At 43.4% G+C, this 22,125-nt stretch overlaps 2 protein-coding genes and 1 pseudogene across 2 annotated transcripts; 2 read left to right on the top strand and 1 right to left on the bottom strand.

Annotated features, from left to right (window-relative positions):
• Positions 1-1,130: 1,130 nt before the first annotated feature.
• On the bottom strand, positions 1,131-1,596 carry LOC108297260 (histone H2B type 1-C/E/F/G/I). Its single transcript, XM_017519998.2, has one exon. It carries the CDS (start codon positions 1,557-1,559, stop codon positions 1,179-1,181), a length of 381 nt encoding a protein of 126 aa, XP_017375487.1. The 5' UTR covers positions 1,560-1,596; the 3' UTR covers positions 1,131-1,178.
• Positions 1,558-2,349, top strand: LOC119469708 (annotated as a pseudogene).
• Positions 2,350-3,067: 718 nt separating this feature from the next.
• LOC108297243 (histone H3-like centromeric protein CSE4) lies at positions 3,068-19,986 on the top strand. Its single transcript, XM_037735374.1, has 2 exons — positions 3,068-3,503; positions 19,414-19,986. Exons 1-2 carry the CDS (start codon positions 3,097-3,099, stop codon positions 19,928-19,930), a joined length of 924 nt encoding a protein of 307 aa, XP_037591302.1. The 5' UTR covers positions 3,068-3,096; the 3' UTR covers positions 19,931-19,986.
• The last annotated feature ends 2,139 nt before the right edge of the window (positions 19,987-22,125 follow it).

The following is a 22,125-nucleotide window of genomic DNA, read 5'->3' as shown; positions in this document are numbered from 1 at the left end:
AATATGTTTATCTCCTGACCACTTTTATTACAATTGAGAAAATTTTCTGACTCCTATGACAGCAACTAGGATCCTGCTTGGGATGGTCTCTAACAAATAGTGGGAAGTAATCCTTAGAATCAGCTAGAGGAGATTAAAATCTCAGTTTTATTTATGTGTAAGAGGCTAGTTACTTAACCTAAGTCTTGAGGTCAGTCACCCGTGAAAGAGGAGATTGCATTTCACAGCTGACTAGAAAAAAAAAAAAACAAAAAACGAATGAAATAATTCATTCTAAGGACTACCATACAAATGTTAATTCCTTGTAACCCTCCTCTCTTAAAATGAAATTTCAGGAAAGGAAGTAGCTGTGGACAAAGTCGTTCCAGGATACAGATGAGGTAGTTTAGGGAGAACTCTGTCCTTGAAACCTTAAAAAGGCTTACAGATAAAAAGCACCTGAATGTAGCCCCTGGAGTTTTCATTTCTTTGCTCCAAAGTCATACTATCCTGTTGCCTGTTCTTTTTTTTTTTTTTTTAATTTATTTTTTTTAAACAGATAGGGTTTCACCTTGTTGACTAGGCTGGCCTCGAACTCTCGACCTCAGGTGGTTTGTCCGCCTCGGCCTCCCAAAGTGTTGGGATAACAGGCGTGAGCTACCACACCCGGCACCCGTTCTTTCTCTTAAACCTCAATATGTTCAGGCAGGAAGATGGTAGAGTTCCTGATCTTGCCAAGAGATAATATATATAGATACGTGAAGTAATCCAAGAATTATAAACTCAGTAAAATTTGTAGAGAAGTTAGTGGACTTGGGACAACCGGGATATGAGAAAGTCTGGTAGCAATCCGCCGTGGTTTATAAATGCAGCCAACAGAGGTGATTTCCTCCATCATATGCTGCTCCAACCATTCGCAAGATAGTAACGAATTACAAGAGGAAAGTTTCGGGTTTTCAAACCTTATTTAACTGTAATAGTACCCCAAACTTGTTTTCCACCCGATACTCCCAATCAAGGGCAATAGGATGGTAAACTGAAACTAAAAACAAAAACCTGAATGTGGTGGTGTGGAGGCAGAAAAGTGGGGGTGGTTCTAGTTAAGGGAAGTTTTGGAGAATTACAGATCTTTAAATGACAACATGGGTGGCTCTTAAAAGAGCCTTTGGGTCGTTGGCGCCTTTACTCAGACACCTAGTTTACTTAGAGCTGGTATACTTGGTGACGGCCTTGGTGCCCTCGGACACCGCGTGCTTGGCCAGCTCCCCGGGCAGCAGCAGGCGCACGGCCGTCTGGATCTCCCTGGAGGTGATGGTCGAGCGCTTGTTGTAATGCGCCAGGCGGGAAGCCTCGCCCGCGATGCGCTCGAAGATGTCGTTGACGAAGGAGTTCATGATGCCCATGGCCTTGGAGGAGATGCCGGTGTCGGGGTGGACCTGCTTCAGCACCTTGTACACGTACACGGAGTAGCTCTCCTTGCGGCTGCGCTTGCGCTTCTTGCCGTCCTTTTTCTGCGCCTTGGTCACCGCCTTCTTGGAGCCCTTCTTCGGGGCGGGAGCGGACTTCGCTGGCTCAGGCATGCTCACAGCCTATGTATTCGCCTCAAGTAATGACAAGCAATATGATGGCGAGCCCGAACGCCCTCATTATTTATTTCGTATATATGCAAATGAGGATTGGTATTTCGGTCTTTGATTGGTTCTTTTAGTGTCTGAACATGTGATAGGCCATTTCTGAATTCCTAAGTCTCAGTGGCTCTCCCAGAAGCTCAACCTTGCCTAATTTGACCTTTCAAGCATAATTATTTAGAAAGTGTTTTTTTTATTTTTAACGCCTTCTTCTTTTCGAATGGCTGGAATTTGTGTTCAGGCAATAGCACAGGGTATTTTGCCGAACACAGATTAGCTGCTTGCGCTTTACTAGAATCAGTCACCTTGCGCCTCCTATTTAAATACTTAGCTACGTCTGGAGTGAAAAGCAGTGTAGCAAAGCTGCGGCCAAACGCGCTATTCAGGGCTGATCTCCAGTATTCTGTGGTCGGAGTGCACTGCCTGCTCCGCAAGGGCAGCTATGCTGGGCCAGTGCGGGACGGCGCGCTGCTGTACGTGGCGGCTGTGTTGGAGTACGTGACCAAGATCCTGGATCTGGCGGGCAATGCGGCCCGCGACAAGACCGCATCCTCCCCTGACACCTGCAGCTGGCCATCCACAACGAAGAGGAGCTCAACGAACTGCTGGACAAAGTTACTGATGCGCAGGGCCGTGTCCTGCCCAATATTCATGCCGTGCTGTTGCTGTCTACACAAGTGACTGACTAGGCAAACAGGACTAATGAGAATATGTTTAATATTTGTAAGTGTTTTAATGTAGTCAGGAAGAAGCAAGTTCGTTAACGTTTACAAAACATTGCAAGCTTTAGATAGACAGCGCCAGTCTAGTGCCCCTCAAGTTACCGTGAAGAGGCCAGTGGGGGTGGTAGCCTAGTGTATCGTCAGTAGGACCCAGTGAAAATAAGGGATAGTCATTGGAAAATCTAAAATAACCTGTGCTTTGAAAATTCTCAACCGAAGCAAAAAACCATTTGGGACAAAATATAAGTCAGTTAACATTTATTGCTCACTGCTGTATGCCGGTGACCTCTTAGTCTGATTTCTCAGGTACACCACCCAGGAATCTTGCCATATAACAAAGGTTTCACTGAGTGGAGCTAGGTACCAGCAGTCCAGGTGACTCAAGAAAACGTCACAAGATAAAACGTGGCCCTCGGAATCTGGCCCCACAGAAGATCTACTGAAAGAGATTTAGTGTCTTCCAAAGTAGTCTGTTACAGACTACAGCTTGAGAACCGCAGAATTACAACTTTAGGAAATGAACGCTCTTAGATTGCAGACTGTTAATAAAGAGAAAAGAGGATTCAACAGAGAAGAGAGGATTCAAAAGTGAAGTAATTCATCCAATCAGAATCTCCAGCAATTCACCAATCACTTTGTTGCACTCTTCAGCCAATGGTTTTATGGCGCGGGACTTTTGAGAATCAACAAGGCCAATTAGAGTGTTTCTGAGTCTATATAAGGGCACTGTCTACTCTACTAAAAGGCTGTTTTTCAATTAGCCCAAGATGGCTCGTACCAAGCAGACTGCACGTAAATCCACTGGTGGGAAAGCGCCGCGGAAGCAGCTGGCTACTAAGGCAGCTCGGAAAAGCGCTCCAGCCACCGGCGGCGTGAAGAAGCCCCACCGCTACCGGCCCGGCACCGTGGCTCTGCGGGAGATCCGCCGCTACCAGAAGTCGACCGAGCTGCTGATCCGAAAGTTGCCTTTCCAACGCCTCGTGCGAGAAATTGCTCAGGACTTCAAGACCGACCTGCGCTTCCAGAGCTCTGCGGTGATGGCGCTGCAGGAGGCCTGCGAGGCCTACTTGGTGGGGCTCTTTGAGGACACCAATCTGTGCGCCATCCACGCCAAGCGGGTGACTATCATGCCCAAGGACATTCAGCTCGCACGCCGCATTCGTGGGGAGAGAGCGTAAAGCTCTCTGGGCAATAATTCTATCCAACTCACAAAGGCTCTTTTAAGAGCCGCCTACTTTTGCCCGAAAAAAGCTGTGATTAACTGATCTAATTCTATGAAAGTTATGTTGGTTGCAGTATTTAAATCCTAATTCGATCATCCAAAGTTGATAGCTAGCTTACTATGTCACCTGCTTTCTCTGGGACATGCGAGATTGTAAGCGTGTTCCCTTTTATTAACTGGGTTTTGGGGGTTTGCTGCTTGGATTCGGTGGTGAAATGGGACACATGGGTTCATTTTATAGATGGCTTGGGTCTCAAACTTTAGTCACGTTATCTGTGTACACCCATTATAGAAGGGATTTCTTTTTTTAATTTAAACTATTTGTAGTTAATCCCTTTGAGCACTGGCAGTTGAGAACATCCTTTGTTGCTGCTTTTTCATGTCTGAAGCAAGCTATTTGCTCAGTTCCCAGTTCTTGGTCTTAATGTGAAATGATGTGATTTTGACCAATAGTTTAAGCATGAAGTTGGTGGCAGAAACCAAAGCCAGATAGGCCAACTACAGCCAGCATGGGCATTGTTAGAAGTGTAGCTCTTTCAATCCCTATTAGGGTTGGAGTCAATCTGCATTATACCTCAGATGATTATCACGAACACTGAAGAAGCCTAGGTCTCATCAGTAAAGGCATCCTGCCTGTGAACTGTTACCAGCAGTGAGTTTTTGCAAAATGCATGTTGATATTACCGAATGAAATATTCTATGACATGTTCTCTAAAGCAAGTGCACAGAACAATCCTCTAAGATAGTCTGATTTCTTTACAGATCAGTTGTCTCTGTGACATTCCAGTTACATGGCAAGGCTTTAGAAAAATCTTTGCCGGGGGTTCAATCAAGACAGCAATCCCTGTAGGGTGAGCCCAGGGAATGGTAATTATTAAAATTCAGGTGCTTTTAATAAACAGATGGTGCTTAGACTCCTGGCTACATAGATTTTAATACTTTGACTAGGCTTAGCAAAGTTTTCTAAATGAATCCGTTTCCTTGTTTGCTTTCAGAGAGAATCTACTGGTCTATAAGGGAGGACTTTCTGGCTTGCTTGATGACTATCTTTCAACACCTGGCTTTAATAAGAATTTCTGTGGGTGCCGGGCGCGGTGGCTCACGCCTGTAATCCTAGCACTCTGGGAGGCCGCGATGGGTGGATCACCTAAGGTGAGGAGTTCAAGACCAGCCTGGCCATCATGGTGAAACCCCATCTTAGCAAAATAAGAAATAAAAAACAATAATAAAATTTCTGAGGGCAACATTAATTAATTAATATTTTTACGCCAAGGTGAACAGATACCTTCCTGGGCCTCTTGATTTACAACCAAGATACCCGATTTCATATAGGACTCTTCCTTTACAGATTAGCACAAGGCCCTGTGTGGATATTGAGCAGATCCTTTATGACTTTTATTAATTTAGCAACTTGTCAATTTTTTCAAGTTTTTATTTTAAAAACTTATGTGACATTTCAGAATATATGGGAAAGGACATAATAGTTTAATAAAACCTATGTTCCTCTCATTCAGCTTCAGTATCAACACTGGTGAAATGTGTTTTATCTGTTAGTACTTAATCCCACCGGTTTGATTTTTGTAAAGCAAATAGTGTAACCACCCAATGTGTTCACCTTGCCCACTGCCTAGGCAAAGCTGATTTATCTAGACTGGGAATTACAATAGAAAAAATACTTAACGCAGAGCCACCTGAGCTGAAGACCACAGTTCTATTGTTACTCAAATCAGTCTCCCCAGCATCCGGGGATTTGGGGGGGGGGGGAAGCCGATAAGCCAGGAGTCCTGATTGGTCAGGTCAGAGATGTAATTATAGGGAGTCAAAGCTGTCTCCTAGGGCTGAGTCAGTTTCTGGGTGGAGGCCACAAGATCGGATAAGTCATTTTATCAATCTGAGTGGTGCCAGCTGATCCATCTGGTCTGCAAAATATCTCAAGCAGTGATCTCTGAAGCAGTTTAAGTAGGGTCAGAATCTTGTAGGTCCCAGCTGCAGGACTCCTAAACCATAATTTTTCTTTTTTTTTTTTGGAGACAGTTTCACTCCATAGCCCAGGATGGAGTGCAGTGGTGCAACTTCAGCTCACTGCAACCTCTGCTACTCGGGTTCCAGCGATTCTTTTGCTGAACTTCCCGAGCAGCTGGGATTATAGACGTGCACTACCATGCCCAGATAAATTTTGTATTTTTTTTAGTAGAGACAGCGTTTCATCATTTTGGCCAGGTTGGTCTCCAACTCCTGACCTCAAGTAATCTGCCCACCTTGGCCTCCCAAAATGCTGGGATTACATGCGTGAGCCATTCAATCTCACCTAAATTACACCCTCGCCACCTCACCTAAACCATAATTTCTAATCTTGTGACTAATTTGTTAGTACTACAAAGGCAGTCTAGCCCCCAGGCAAGGAAGGTTGTTTTGGGAAAGGCCTGTTATATCAGTTTTAAACTATAAACTAAGTTTCTCCCAAAGTTAGTTTATCCTGCGCCTAGGAATGAACCAGGACAGCTTGAAGGTTAGAAGCAAGATGGAGTTGGTTAGGTCACATCTCGAGAGTTCACTGTCTCAGTTACAATTTTGCAATGGCAATTTGAATATAATTTCATCTCTGTATTTTAATACGTTATCTGCTACTTAACACCTTATGGGCTAGGTGCATTGGCTCACACCTGTAATCCCAGCACTTTGGGAGGCTGAGGTGGGCAGATCCCATGAGGTTAGGAGTTCATGACCAGCCTGGCTAACATGGTGAAACCCCATCTCTACTAAAAATAGAAAAATTAGCTGGGCCGGGCCTGGTGGTGCACGCCTGTAATCCCAGCTATTTTGGAGGCTGAGGCAGAAGAATCTCTTGAACCCGAGAGGCAGAGGTTGTAGTGAGCTGAGATGATGCCATTACAGTATACCCTGGGTGACAGAGTGAGACTCCATCTCAAAAATAAAAACAAAAATATGATGCCATCATTACTCATATAAGAAATAGTATTTCTTTTTTAAAAATTTAATATGATCCAATATGGATGAAATATTTCTTTAACATTGATTTTCATTTACTGCAAATACAGTGGTTGAGAGTTTACAATGTGCCAAATGCTGGTCTGTGCATTGGAAATACACCAAGAGAACAAAAGACAAAATTTTTGCGCTCATTTGAGTCTGGAATAGATAGAAAATAAACTAGATAGGTAAATATCATATGTAGTATGTTAGATGGTGAGAAGGAAAAAAAGCAAGACTAAGAAGTGTCACGGGAAGCTGAAATTTAGATACGGTAACCAATGAAGACCTCATTAAGCAGACAGTATTTCAGCAAAGAGCTGAAAGATGAGGAAGCAACCTGTGCACATGTGTTCAGGGAGAAGAGGAGGGAGACTGGTGAGGTACCATAGTGACTATGGGGAATGAGCAGGGGACAATAGGAGATAAAGGTGGAAAAAGGGCAGAGTAATTTTCCCTTCAACTCTCACCCTTCGCAAAGGTTCTTTGTTGAAACAAACCCATGTAACAAAAGATTAACCAAAGAAAAACAAGCAGAAGTGTACTAACATATATATTACATGTACATGAAAGACACTCAGGGAATGAGTACACATTGAGGTGGCTTTGAATTCCAGCTTTTATGTAGTGTCTTCAATAAAGAACAGTACATTTTTAGAGAATATACAAGGCTAAAGAAAAGGACGGGTCTCCGGGGGCAGCAACGTTGGGAAAGCAAATAAAGGGTAGTTAGTAACGCTTGCTTTATAGATTCTTCTGGTGTGTCACCAGCCTATAAGAGCGAAAGCTCTTTTCAGTACTACTTTTATTTTTTTTAAGACGGGGTTTCACCATTTTGATCAGGCTGGTCTTGAACTCCCAATCTCAGGTGATCCGCCCACCTCCAAAGTGCTTGGATTACAGGTGTGAGCCACCACGCCCGGCCTCAGTACTACTTTTGTTCTCCCTAATAGTGTAAACCACGTTTATTTTTGCCAAGATTGAGGATGCATCTGGGAGAAAGACGCAAGTTACACAAAATTGCTAGCGTATGAGGTCCAAGCAGGCAGATCACTTGAGGTCAGGGTTCAAGACCAGCCTGGCCAATATGGTAAAACCCCATCTCTACTAAAAAAAAAAAAAAAAATAGCAAAAAATTAGCCAGGCATGGTTGTGCACATTTGTAGTGCCAGCTGCTCTGGAGGGCTGCGGCATGAGAATTGTTTGTACCCGAGTGACACCACTGTAATCCAGACTGGGCAACAGAGTGAAAAAAAAATAAAAGTTTAGCATACTCTTAGGTAAAGAATATATAGAAAAGCTAAAATGGATAAAGGAAATGACTGCTAGAGGATGGGAGAGATGGATGGTAGATGGATAGTTGTAATTTAAAGAAGGGTAGTTGGGGAATAACTCACAACTGAGATAAGACTGAGAAAAGAAAATAATTTTTTTCCTAAGACACAATGCCTCACTATGTTGCCTAGGCTAGTCTCACTTGTGCTCAAGGGATCCTCTCACCTTGGCCTTCAAAAGTGTTGGGATTACCAGATGTGACCCACCAAACCAGGCTAGGAAAATAAGTTTTATTTGAGGAATGGGAGTTCTTTTAAATTATCAGGCTCAGAGTGACATTAAAATGAGACAGTAATAACATCCTACTCCCCTCTTTGAGCTACGTATTCATCTCTAGATAATGCTTGTTATTGCTGCAAGTAGCCATAAGGTTACCTAATAATGCCACATCCCACGTTATAACCCACACCCTATAGCTTAATATATGGCCAATAACTAATTAATGCTATTTCTGTAAACCAATGAGAATGCCTGACAAAAAACTTTGTATCAGCCCACTTCTGTCCCTACTTTTTGGCCTTTAGAAACCCATCTTTAACAAAGGCCAATGGCGCTCATATCAAAGATGACTTGGGCCTGAGATTTCTGAGCTGCTGTCCTGACTTTGGCTCAGGTAAATTCTTCATAATTTGTGCCTCTGCATCTTTCTTTTAGGCCAAAAAGGCGGAAGGAAGTCAACGATTTCACTCCCAAATATACTTCAACAGGTTTTGAGATGGCTCTTTGGAGGGTGGGGGTCAAGATGGCCAGGGGCAGACCTATGTTATTTCTAGTTAAATAATTACAAGCTTGCTTTGCCCATTGTATACTGAGGTTTATACCCCGAACTAAGCTATATCAAATATTGGTGCAGTAAAAGAGAAATCAAGCGGCAACAGGAGGCCTAAGGTAAAGACCATCTAAGAGTGCTTAAAACTGTGGAACGCCGAGGGGTGGTTGCAGAGCAGGAAATACTGCTTTGGTCCCACGAATGCCTTCTCAATATAGAGTTTGCAAGAGGGTCTCATAAAGAGGGCTTATGCAATATCTCTGAGAAGGGAGGTGACCTCTGCTTACAAGATCCAGGAGGGTCTTTGCAGATGGGAGCTTGCAAGGAGGAAAAGCCTTGCAGGGCAGAGATTATAGGAATGTCACAGGTTCTGACTAGGTTCTCAGAATATGGCGTAATTTTGATTGCTCTGTGTCCTCAAGGCTGAGGAGATAAAAGCCCCTTGCTGCTTTGGGTGTGGTCAGAGCTGGTGGCCCCTTAACCACTGTGCTTCTGATGCAAATGTACCTTGATAGCAACAGGTGGTAGAATAAGAATCATGTCTGCTACTGAATACTGTAGACCACTCTTCTACCTCTGGCTATCTTGCTCACATTAGTTTCAAGGCCTCCCCTGATCACCCCCCCTCCCTGCTACCCAACTCCTCAATTAACAAGTGTAGGCACCTAATAAAATCCTGTGGAAACCAGAACCTGATACCAACACAGTCCCCACACTTGCATTGGTCCCCTGGACCCATGCTGTAAAATTCTACTCTTGTGTATTCGTCTTTATTTCCTTTTCAATCCCTCACCACCGCCAGGACTAAGGACACCCATGAACAGGGTTGGGGCTGGTAACCTACAAGCCACGGTGCCCAGGCTTTTTTTTTTTTTTTTTTTTTTCGAGGCAGTCTTACTTTGCTACCTAGGCTGGAGTGCAGTGGTGTGATCTCAGCTCACTGTAATTTCCACCTCCCAGGTTCAAGCAATTCTTCCTGCCTCAACCTCCCAAGTAGCTGGGATTACTGGCGCCTGCCATGTCAGGCTAAATTTTGTATTTCACAGTAGAGACAGGGTTTCGCCATGTTGGCCAGACTGGTCTTGAACTCCTGATCTCAGGTGATCTGCCTGCCTTGGCCTCCCAATGTGCTGGGATGACAGTTGTGAGCCACTGACTGCATCTGGCCTGATTCATATATTTTAATATTTTTCAAAAGTGTTGCTCTAGATACCCAAGGACACTCAGTGAACCAAGGGCAGGGGCAGGAAAAGATGAGTGATAAGTGCTAACCCCATGGAGGACTGCTAGCCCTATTCAAGTATACCAAGTAGTTAACGAAACAGTATGATATGATAATTGATTTAAAATAAAAAATAAGAGATCTGCAAAGTTACTATCATTTTACTTTTCAGAAGAAAGAATCTAATGTAATCTTTATAAAAAGGCTTTATATACTGTAACATTTTCTGAGATTTGATTATACTAGATATCTAGGGATGAGCTCCCAAGTACAAAGAAAACTGCTCCTATTGGCAACAGAACTCCACATTAAAATTTCTTTTAAATTATTATTATTATTTTTTTAAGATGGGGTTTCACCATGTTGGTCAGGCTGGTCTTGAACTCCCGACCTCAGGTGATCCGCCCGCCTTGGCCTCCAAAGTGTTTGGATTACAGGCGTGAGCCACCATGCCCGGCCTCCACATTAAAATTTCTATAATGGTTATAATGTGATGGCTGAATCTGTAATTAATAAAAACAAAATTAAATTGTGATGAAGATGATACATGTTCCCAACCACTGATCTTGAGCCCTACTTAAACCTTGACAAAAATTGAGAGATCACATTTCTTCTTAATCCTTCATGTTGAGACTATAGTCCAATATGAGATCCAGGGATTTTATTTATGATTATAACTGACAATAATGGACTATCAATTACTTTCACTTTTTCATAAGTACAGTTAGAGGAAAAGACATGTCTGGGGGTCTACAGAATTTACCCAGATCATTCTGTGAGACTTTTGGGGGAGCAATGTCAGTATTGTAAGGTCTCTATTTTCTCCTTGAGCTTTGCTTTTCTTTTTTTGGAGACAGTTTTGCTCTGTTGTCCAGGCTGGACTGCAGTGGCATGATACTAGCTCACTGCAGCTTCGACTCTTTGCCTCAAGCAATCCTCCCACCTGTTTCCCAAAGCGTTGGGATTAAAGGTGTGAGCCATCATCACCCCTGGCCTCCTTACTGATTTTATTTGATTTTTTTTTTTTTTCTGACTATAGAGTTGAGGTCTTGCTATATTAACCGGGCTGGTCTTGAACTCCTGAAGTGATCCTCCTGCTCTGGCGTCCCAAAGTGCTGTGATTATAGGTGTGAGTCACCGCATCAAGCCCTCCTTATGCTATTCTAATAGAGGATCCAAGAGGCAACGTGACCAGTGAAACTACTTCAGTCTTATGGTCACATCAACATTTAAAAGATCACTGGGCTGTGGACAGTTGTTCTGTTGCTGATAGAGGTGAATGCAGCTTTCTCTTCTCTGGTTATCTCTTAAGAAGTTCAACCACATTTTGATTTGTTTCTCCCTGTGAAATCTTGTTTCTTTTACAGATGAAATGTTTTAACCTGAAGATTAATCCAGCAACAAGTAAATGAATTTTCTTTTAGAAATTAAGAATCTGGACCCTTCTTGGGTACAGGACATATTAGTTAAGATAAATACAAGTTTATTTTCTGCAGATATGAGTTTCAAAAAGGATATTCCATATCAACAAGTCACTCTTTCTTCCAGCAGTGGTTCTGGAACCCAGATGCCCTCTGTCTTTGTGGCTTGGCTATCCTAAATGTGGCTTCCACATTTGCCCTGCAAGGACAAAGAACATGGGAAAATCCTTTATGGAAAGTTGTTATGCCCCAGGCCTGAAAATGTCAATCTTTACTTTTATTTATGTTCTATTGACAGGAACTTAGCTAAAAGGCCACACCTAACTAGAAGTTGAAAAATGAAGTTTCAATGTGGGCCCAAAGGAAGAAAGAGGTTAAATTAATGACCAGAATAAATAAGAGAAAAGGCATATGAATTTATTAACATGTACACTCTGGAGGGTGGTGGACAGTGATCACCCAATATTGCAATAGGGTACAGATGTTTATCTTCCCTACTTCCTGGGGAAATGGGAGCTTGAGAAGCGTTTTTACTGTATAGTAAATGATTTTTAGGGGAATTCAATGGGCTTGAAGAACATGAAAAGGTCTGGGACAATGTATGTTAGGGCTGTAAAGCAGGCAGTGGTTTCTGACAAAAGTCTATCTAGGTTTGTTGACAGGCTTGTGTTTCTTCCTGTGATAGGAGTTCATGTAATGAAAACTCAGGGTAGAGACTAAACATAATTGTATTGTTTGGCAGGCTTGGACTTCAGGCAGATAAGGAACTTCTGAAAATAACTTCATTCTTTGCTTTGGGAGACACAGAGGACTGAGAGATGGGAGAGGTGGGGAGAAAATCAGAGACCTTCTTCATTTAGCTAGTTTCTTCAGTTCAGCATGTAAAAGTGCCGTATTTTGGGGTATCGGTTTCTGAGCCACAACAGTGTCATATATCTGTGATTTTAGATATCCTCTTTTTTTATTATTATTTTTTCACCCATGGACCCATGTCACAGGAATATGCTCTCTTGTTCTAAATCCATTTCCAGAAAACTTGGTTATCTTCTAAAGTTGCTATGCAGAAGCCCCAATTTTGTTCTTGATGATGGTAGAAAGAACAGTGGAACAGAAGTCAGAATTCTGTTTGACCCAACTCTAAATAAGCTTGAGCAATCACCTCATCATTATAAAAATTAATTTATTGTTTCTATTTTATAAGTGAGGAAACAAACTGAATGGTCTGCATAATGCCTAAAATCATCCAGCTAATAAACGGTGTAACAAATGTCAACCCAGAAGTGGGTCTCCAAACTAGTAATGTTAAGTATATTCCATTGCTGTGCTATACTTTGTGAAAATAAATAAAATTTGATGTGATAGTGCATTCCCATAGCCTGTCCTACTCTGGAAGCTGAGATGGGAGAGTTATTAGAGCCATCAACTGGAAGCTGCAGTGAGCTATGATTGCGTCACTGCACTCCAGCCTGTGTGACAAAACGTGACCACCTCTCTTTAAGAAAACAAAAGGAAAACAGCTGTTGGAATTCCCAAAACACATTGAGCTTGAGAGAGAGGTGATAACTTGAGTTCTCTTTTTTCTTATTCTACAATGTGTGGAATTAAGCAACATCAGGGACTAAAGTCTCCTGCCTTAATTACTGGCCCTTGTTAACGATGAACTTCCCCTTTCTTGTCCTGCTTTGTGTAGAAGAGGTAAAATGTACACTTCCTCAATGAAAGTTTATAACCAATCAAATTTCTATCACTGTGTGCCAACTTTGTATGAAAAATGTAATCTCGCTAAAAGCTCCTCTAACTCTGTCCACATAAATCAAATCTGAACTTCCCTATTTCAAAATGGTATCTATTACTTTGTAGTTTCCAGGTGGTCCATACTTAAACTTTGTGCTTGAATAAGTTCTTTTTATTCTTCAGTATGCAAGAAGGGCTTAAACAAAAACAATAGAAATAAATTCTGACCCTTTGGTTATTTTTGTTTGATAAGTTATACACATTGTTTTCTAGGTAAGGACAATTTGTCATTCACCTTTGTGGTTTGATTCAAGTAAGGTGGGCATTTCAGATGTGGAAGGCTTTGAGGAACAAGGCTGAGTATCTTGAAATGAGAAAGCCGAGCTTTTTAAAGCAAAAGGCGGCTGGGTAGTGGCTCACACCTGTAATCCCAGCACTTTGGGAGGCTGAGGTGGGTGGATCACCTGAGGTCAGGAGTTGGAGACCAGCCTGACCAACATGGAAAAATCCTATCTTTACTAAAAATATAAAATTAGCTGGATGTGGTAGGACATGCCTGTAATTCCAACTACTCAGGAGGCTGAGGCAGAGAATTGCTTGAATCCTTGAGGCGGAGGTTGCAATGAGCACACATCATGCCATTGCACATTGCACTCCAGCATGGGCAACAAGAGTGAAACTCCATCTCATAAATAAATAAATAAACAAAGCAAAAGGCAAGGTTGAATCTTCTTGGGGGGGGCGGGGGAGTCAATGCATAAAGAACATTGACTCAAATAGGTGTGTCTCCAAGTCAGTTGCAAGATAGAGGACAGGACTAAGCCAGGTAGAATGGGAGCTTCTATACCAGATTGTGAAACTAGAATGGATATTTAAAACAGCATAGCTGGCCGTGAGCGGTGGCTCATGCCTGTAATCCCAGCATTTTGGAAGGCCAAGGCAGGAGGATTACCTGAGGTCGGGAGATCAAGACCAGCAGGACCAACATGGAGAAATCCTGTCTCTACTAAAAATACAAAATTAGCCGGGCGTGGTGGTGCATGCTTGTAATCCCAGCTACTCTGGAGTCTGAGGCAGGAGAATCACTTGAACCCGGGAGGTGGAGGCTGTGGTGAGCCAAGATATGCTATTGCACTCCACCCTGGGTAACAAGAGCGAAATTCTGTCTCAAAAAAAGAAAAAACCAAACAAACAAAGGCATTGACCAGCACAGTAGCTCACGCCTGTAATCCTAGCACTTTGGGAGGCCAAGGCAGGTGGATCACTTGAGCCCAGGAATTTGAGACCAGCCTGGGCAACAAGGAAAAATGTCTCTACAAAAAATATTTAAAAATTTGCCAGGCATTTTGGTGTGTGTCCCTGTAATCCTAGCTACTTGGGAGGATCACCTGAGTCCAGGGATGTCAAGGCTGCAGTGAGCTGTGTTCACGCCACTGTACTCAGAGTGTGACAGTGTGAGACCGTGTCTCAAAAAACAAAACAAAAAACAGTGCCGTTGGACTTCAAACTCAGCCTAATCTCATTCACCATAGGCATTCAGTCTGACCATATAGCCCTGATTTCACTTTTCAAGGTATTTTTCTGATTTCCCAAGCCCTATGCTGATTGCAAACAGCAACATTTGAAGTCAGTGCTGTCAATTCACCTTAAAATGAACATCTGATTCTAGAGTTGTATTGTTTTCTTAAATTCCTAACTGAAGCAATTCTTTCCAATGTTTTTTTTTTTTTTTTTTTTTTTGAGGGTCTCACTCTGTCACCCAGGCTGGAGTGCAATGGCGCAATCTTGGCTCACAACTGCCACTTCCCTGGTTCAAGTGACTCTCCTGTTTCAGCTTCCCAACTAGCTGGGATAACTGGCGTGCGCTATTTTGTCCAGCCACTTTTTGTATTTTTAGTATAGATGGGGTTTCACCATGTAGGCCAAGGCTGGTCTCGAGGTATTGACAGATGATCCTCCTGCCTCGGCCTCCCATAGTGCTGGGATTACAGGCGTGAGCCATTCTTCAGGATTAAATGTAAATGTGATAGCTGAAGCTAGAACAGGCATATATTGAGAAAGACAAAATTACAATGTTATGTGGAAAAGTAATGCCATAACCTCCAAATACACTACCAGGCAGGCTGTTCCAGAGGCTTTGAAGAGTCTCACGTTTCCTGAGCTCCATGGGTTAATTTTATTGAATCAAGTTGTAACAACAAGAAACAAGGGGGAAAGGAGCTTTGGCAAGTGAACACGTTTCAGATAGGTTGTAAACGAGTCTCATTGCCTGAATCCTTGGTGATGCATGTCATATGTGTGAGGCTTCTCCCTCCCCCTCGCATATTTTCCTCGCTGACAGGGTGATTTTGAGAAACAGTTCATGATAAGCAAAGGAGTCAGCAGATGTAAATTATGTGGAGCCAACATAGCCTTGCTCCATTAATATACAGCCACCTATATTGCTCTACAGTGACATATTGAGCAGCCATGCCTTTCGTCTGCAGGTTGTCTATAGAGGGCCAATGAAACAGCTAAAATGGGTTAGCAGTGGGCAGTCAATTTATGATCCCATAAATACTGAGTACTTTATGAATACATAGTGCCTCACAAATGTTCGGCAGCTTTGTTTCTTTCATCTTTTCCTGTCTCTGAGTAGCGCAGCACACACAAGCCCTGCTTTCTCTATGTCTAACATGTCTCAAAGGCTACTCAGTTATGATTGAGTATAAATATAGGTGTTGAATTTTGTCTACATCTCGCAAACCTCTTGTGTAGGTAATACTTAACACGTCTTATAAATTTCATCTGTCCCGTTTGTTGCCTAGGTCCTCCATAGCAGAATATATTTGAGAATATTTCAAATAATAAGACACACACACACACGTTTTATGTATATGTGTGTGTGTATGTGTATGTAGAGAGAGAAATTTTCTAAGGATATTAGAACTCCCATGTCTGAGCTGTATTAGCTTTGTGTGACGGAAAAGTAGATTTTCATTAACTAGTAACTATTTTATGTTGTTAGTTCCAGAGGCATCAAATACTAAGTTATACAGGTAAACATTTAAAAATCTTTTATTAAAAAATTATTTGCATAAATAACATACAATATTTGCTGTCTTATCATATTACTTTCTACATTTCAGTGTGGTTATACATTTTAGTAAAGCACTTCTATGAAATCCTTATCAACCAGTGATGAAACATGGCTAGATGGGAATATAAATGAGTAGCCTCTATTTTTAATTGCAGTGCCATCAATACAGACTTGAACTCTGTTCTCTTCATTCCTCTCTCATGGCTTTCTCTCTACTCCTCCTCCCTGGCCCCTAGGGAGGAGGCAAGAATGTCTAGTTTCGAAATCCATGCTGCTGGCTACTCTTCTACTATCTCTCTTGCTCCACCCTCCCTCCAGAACTGCCTTCTGGAACTTGCAAGTTTTTTAGAGTAGGTTAATTCAGTTTTAGGGAATTTAAATTCAGTCCCATTAAAAGCCAGTTAAAAAAAAAAAAAAAAAATGACCTTCATACTTATGCTTCCTTTTTTTTTTTTTTGCTTTTGAGATTAAGTTTCGCTCTTGTTGCCCAAGCTAGAGTGCAATGGCGTGATCTCAGCTCACCACAACTTCCACCTCCTGGATTGTTCAAGCAATTCTTCTGCCTCAGCCTCCCAAGTAGCTGGGATTACGACATATGTCACCACACCCTGCTAATTTTGCATTTTTAGTAGAGGTGGGGTTTCTCCATGTTGGTCAGGCTGGTCTTGAACTCCCAACCTCAGGTGATCTGCCTGCCTTGGCCTTGCAAAGTGCTGGGATTACAGGCGTGAGCCAACGCGTCTGGCCTATGCTTCCTTCTTTAGTTTTTGAGTTTATTGTATAAATATCCACTTTCGATTTCAATCCAGGTAAAGAACAGGGAACATTTCTATCTTTCTCACTGCTCTTTCCTAAATATTTTCCGTAATTTAATAGCTTCTCAGTAAATGAATAAACTCAAAGTATTAGTCCATCCACCAGATACTTTTGAGGAAAAATTTTTAGGTACATCCATCTCAAATCTAGGATCTTAAAAATACTCTTCCTTTACCTCCTGCTACCCCCACAAGGGAAATGCCTATGAGAGTGGAGGAAGGTAGGAGTTTCAGCCTGTGTTACCCCACCATTACAATCGGTAATCTCAGTATTTAAAAAATCCACAGCAGAAATTGTACACATATTTTTAGTGATTCCTGTTAGCCTTTTTAAGTTAAGAGGGCCTGAGCCTGGCTTCTTTGGTGACTGCCAACCATTACCTAAAAGTAAAGACACATTGTTGCCAGGTCCTTTGTTTTTTATACTCTGCTCAACTTTGTTTTACAAATCTAAATTTTTTCAATGACACCTAAAACCCCACATATTACTTGCAGAGTAACTAAAGGTTTATCCCATGGTACTTTTTTCATCCCCATAAAATATGTCTCCTAGCCACCGTCTATTAAGAAATCGCAATTTTTAGGGCTGGTCGTTGACACTGAACTGCTTGAACCGGGGAGGCAAAGGTTGCAGTACGCCAAGATTACACTGCTGTACTCCAGCCTGGACCACAGACAAGATTCCATTTTTAAAAAACCTTGAAATTTTTTTCAGGTAGTTGGTAAACTATATTCCAGTTGACATTAACCTTCCTGAGACGCCTCCAAATACCACATTATGCTAACTAGTATGGGCTCACCATTAAAGGCTCTCATTGTAGTTTCAACTTATTAATATTCAAACTGACCAGTTCCAGCTTGGTAAAAGTACTTCCTGGAATTCACTGCATCTTAAACTACACACTCATTTTTTAGTTCGCAAACAAGAATGTCCACTTTTCCTGTTGTGTCAAATTATCTGCCTCAGTCACACAAGGCAAGACCGAAGTGGGAAAAATTGCCCGAGCTGCGTTAACAGCCTGGGATAATATAGTAAGACACCACCTTTAAAGACAAGCCCTAAAAACTAAGTGTCAGAGGAACAGGATGAATACAGCAGTACCCAGTATTAAAATTCTTAACTGAGATGGCTAACTGGCTCTGAAGTCTTCGGGTTTGAACATGCTTACATTCACTTGGAGCTGGTGTACTTAGTGACAGCCTTGGTGCCCTCGGACACGGCGTGGTTGGCCAGCTCCCCAGGCAGCAGCAGGCGCACGGCCGTCTGGATCTCCCTGGAGATGATGGTCAAGCGGTTGTTAAAATGCGCCAGGCGGGAAGCCTCGCCTGCGATGTGCTCGAAGATGTTTAGGAAGCAGTTCCTTATGCCCGTGACCTTGGGGGAGACGCCGGTGTCAGGGCGCAACTGCTTCAGCACTTTATAAATGTACACAGAGTAGCTCTCCTTGCGGCTGCGCTTGCTCTTCTTGCCGTCCTTCTCCTGCACCTTGGTCCCCGCCTTCTTGGAGCCTTTCTTCAGGGTGGAAGTGGAGTTAGCTGGCTGAGGAATCACAAAAAGCTAAAGGAACAAAGAATACACCCAAGAATGAATCGTTTCAACACCGTAGCTGGCTATTTTTGTAGGCCTTCTATGCAAATAGATGCTTAATCCTTCTTAATCCCTGATTGGACCAAATCAGCCAATAAAAAAGTTAAATTCAACTCTACTTTTTGATTGGATATCTACCCGAAACCTACTCTAAATTCTTTTCTATACCGTTGTGAGAGAAAGCGTAGCTTTCCATTCAAAATGTTAACAAAAAAATGCCTTTCCAGTACCATCTAGCTGTTAAGTCCTGTCTCCTTAGTGCGAACCTAAACAGAAACAAAGACGGATATTATGTTTCTACTTTCCTACCCAATTGCACGTTCCAGATTTAAAATTATCTACGAATAACTAATTCCAAAATGGAAATTAGCTAAAGATTTACATGTTTCCAGAATTGTACTATTGGCATTCTTTTGTAATGTGATCAAGGTCGTCAGCATTCTTAGATAAAAATTTAAGCTTTTTCAGGAGTCAAAGGATGAACACATTTCAAGAGCGACGGGATTTTAATGTCCCCTTGGAATGGAGTGTCTGGAAGTGAAACCAGTGTTTGTTGGAAGGCTCAGAATTATATGAAATAGGGTACATATGTTGAAAATAAAAAATTTCTTCAAAGTAAGAATTTTAAACAAAATATTAAAAGACAAATTGAGCTGGACCAATCACGTTCAAACGCGGAATTTTTGAAATCGCTCCAGAAATGCAGAACGTTCACTTAAGTCTCAAACATAATCCCAAAACATTGATTAAAATAAAATCAATGAAGGTACATAATACAGGTAGGCACATAAAACATAATAAAAGGCAAGGAACGAGAAGAAAGAAACCAAGCACGTTTCCATAGGTTAAGATTTTTTAAAATGAGACCTGGTAGCCAATCACAGGTCCTATCACATTACATGATTCAGGGCGCGAAATTGGAAGAATCGGACCAATCAGAAGGCCTTTGCCTTTATAAATAGGAGTAAGACCAGCTGTTTCTTCAGTCGCGACCATTTTCTGAACCCTCCTCTCATGGCTCGTACCAAGCAAACAGCTCGCAAGTCCACAGGCGGCAAGGCTCCGCGCAAGCAGCTGGCCACCAAGGCGGCCCGCAAGAGCGCTCCGGCCACCGGGGGCGTGAAGAAGCCGCATCGTTACCGGCCCGGCACAGTTGCTCTCCGGGAAATCCGCCGCTACCAGAAGTCCACCGAGCTACTGATTCGCAAGCTGCCGTTCCAACGCCTGGTCCGTGAGATCGCACAGGACTTCAAGACCGACCTGCGCTTCCAGAGCTCCGCGGTGATGGCGCTGCAGGAGGCCTGCGAGGCCTACCTGGTGGGGCTCTTTGAGGACACCAACCTGTGCGCCATCCACGCCAAGCGGGTGACTATCATGCCCAAGGACATCCAGCTCGCTCGCCGCATCCGCGGAGAGAGGGCATAAGTGGTACTAAAGGCGAGTGCCAACGTAAACCAAAGGCTCTTTTCAGAGCCGCCAACAGTTTCATTTGAATGAGCCGTAGCGCTGGGGAGTCAAGTCTACTAAAAGCGAGGATGGACGGGTAGGCGGTGAGTGGAGGGTTAGGGGATGGCGGTTGCGCCTGCGGCGCCTAAACTAGGCTTTTTCAGCGGAGAGTGGCAGTTCAACACAAATCCCTTAGCTGTGGGGGCCCCAGGCGGTAGGATCACTTGAGGTAAGGATTTCGAGACTAGTCTGGCTAATGTGATGAAACTCCCCGTCTTTTTAAACGCTTGGGGGCGCCCTCTTGCAGCCCCTACTATTACTGGGGCTGAGGCAGGAGAATCAGTTGAGCTCAGGTGGGGAATGTTGCCTTAAGCCGACATCGCGCCAGTGTCCTTCAGCCTGGGCGACAGCGAAACCCAGTCACCAAACAAAAAAAAACTTGTGTGCTGACGCAAAACAAAAACTGCAGGTAAAAACTAAACAACGTGAGCACAGAAGTGTAGGAAAGCTTTACAACAGAATGGGGACTTAAATAATTACCCTAATTTTTTTTAGTTTACCCTGAGGATTCCTTTGAGACACCTAAGTAGGAGAAATTGATAAAAGTTAATACAAATCTGACATGTCACGGGAGCCTTACAAAGGAAAGCCGCAAGTTCCAGGTGGATCTGCACACTAAAATACTAAAATGGTACAGCAATAAACGAAACGTTCTAAGATGGCGGAGTTCTTAGGCTAAAGCAGTTAAAGGGATGGAAACGTAACCAAGAACGTATGTATTAGTTTAATAAGTTTTGTACAGATTTTCCTCTGCCTCAACTTCCCTTCCTAGATAAGAATTTTTCTCTGGTATCCGGAGGACATCACCGGGAAGTTCAACTCGCCTTTAGAAACGAGTTCAAAGTATTTTTTTCTTGCCCCTGCTGTTTTTCACAGAATAGTCAATGCCAGCTTAGCGTTATTTTGAGGTGTTTTGTTCTGAACTCAAATAGAAACGCACAGGGAAAACTGGGCTCAGGAAAATCCTATTGCAACTTTTTTTTTTTTTTTTTTGAGACAGTCTCCCTTTGTCGCCAGGCACCAGGCTGAAGTGCAGTGGTGTGATCTGGCTCACTGCAACTTCCGCCTCCCAAGCAATTCAGCCTAAGCCTACCAAGTAGCTGGGACTACAGGCGCGTGCCACCACGCCCAGCTAATTTTTGTATTTTTTAGTAGAGACAGGTTTTCATCATGTTGGCCAGGATGGTCTCAATCTATTGACCTCGTGATCCGCCCGCCTCGGCCTCCCAAAGTGCTGGGATTACAGGCGTGAGCCACCGCCCCGGCCACATTTTCTTTTTGAAACTGAGTTTTGCCCTTGTCGCCCAGCTTGGAGTGCAGTGCCGGGGTCTCAGCTCACTGCAACGTCCGCTTTCCGGGTTCAAATATTGTCCTGCTTCAGCCTCCCAAGTAGCTGGGATTTTAGATGCCCACCACCATGCCCGGCTAATTTTTAGTAGAGATGGGGTGTCGCCATGTTGGCTAGGCTGCTCTTGAACTCCCGATCTCAAGGATTCCCCCTGCCTCGGCCTCCCACAGTGCTGGGATTACAGGCGTGAGCTACCGCGCCTGCTCGTAACTTATTTTTTTTCAGACTGAGTTTCACCTTTGTCACCCAGGCTGGGATGCAGTACCCAGGCTGTCTGCAACTCCCGCCTCCGGGGTTCAAAGGATTCTCCTGCCTCAGCCTCCCGAGTAGCTGGGACGACAGGCGTGCGACCTCTTGCAATAGGCTCTCTTTTTTTGAGACAGAGTCTCGCTCTGTCACCCAGGTTGGAGTGCAGTGGCACTAACTTGACTCACTGCAACCTCTGCCTCCCAGGTTCAAGCAATTCTGCCTCAGCCTCTCAAGTAGCTAGGACTACAGGCACGCAGCACCACACTTGGCTAATTTTTGTATTTTTAGTAGAAGTGGGGTTTCACCGAGTTGGCCAAGCTTGTCTTGAACCCCTGATCTCAAGTGAGGCCTGTGGTCCTCCGCCAGCCCGGGTGAGTCCAGGTGAACCCGGAGCCCAGCGAGGTCTGCCAGAGCTGTAGCCGCACCTGCCTGCACGCGCCTGGGCGTGGCTTCCGGGAGCCGGGCGGCCACCGCGGCGCAGGCGCGCGCCTAACGCTGCGCGGGGCTCGCTGGGTCA

Source organism: Cebus imitator, unplaced genomic scaffold, assembly GCF_001604975.1.
Source record: "Cebus imitator isolate Cc_AM_T3 unplaced genomic scaffold, Cebus_imitator-1.0 Scaffold786, whole genome shotgun sequence".
Lineage (NCBI taxonomy): Eukaryota > Metazoa > Chordata > Mammalia > Primates > Cebidae > Cebus > Cebus imitator.
Note: the sequence above shows the minus strand (reverse complement) of the source record. Positions and strands in the feature narration are given on the sequence as shown.

Excerpts from the sequence above, each read along its gene's own strand:
- LOC108297260 (XM_017519998.2), bottom strand. The coding sequence starts at position 1,559 with ATGCCTGAGCCAGCGAAGTCCGCTCCCGCCCCGAAGAAGGGCTCCAAG.
- LOC108297243 (XM_037735374.1), top strand. The coding sequence starts at position 3,097 with ATGGCTCGTACCAAGCAGACTGCACGTAAATCCACTGGTGGGAAAGCG. Across the intron at positions 3,504-19,413 it reads CGCATTCGTGGGGAGAGAGC|GGCGCGAAATTGGAAGAATC; the intron begins GTAAAGCTCTCT and ends TACATGATTCAG.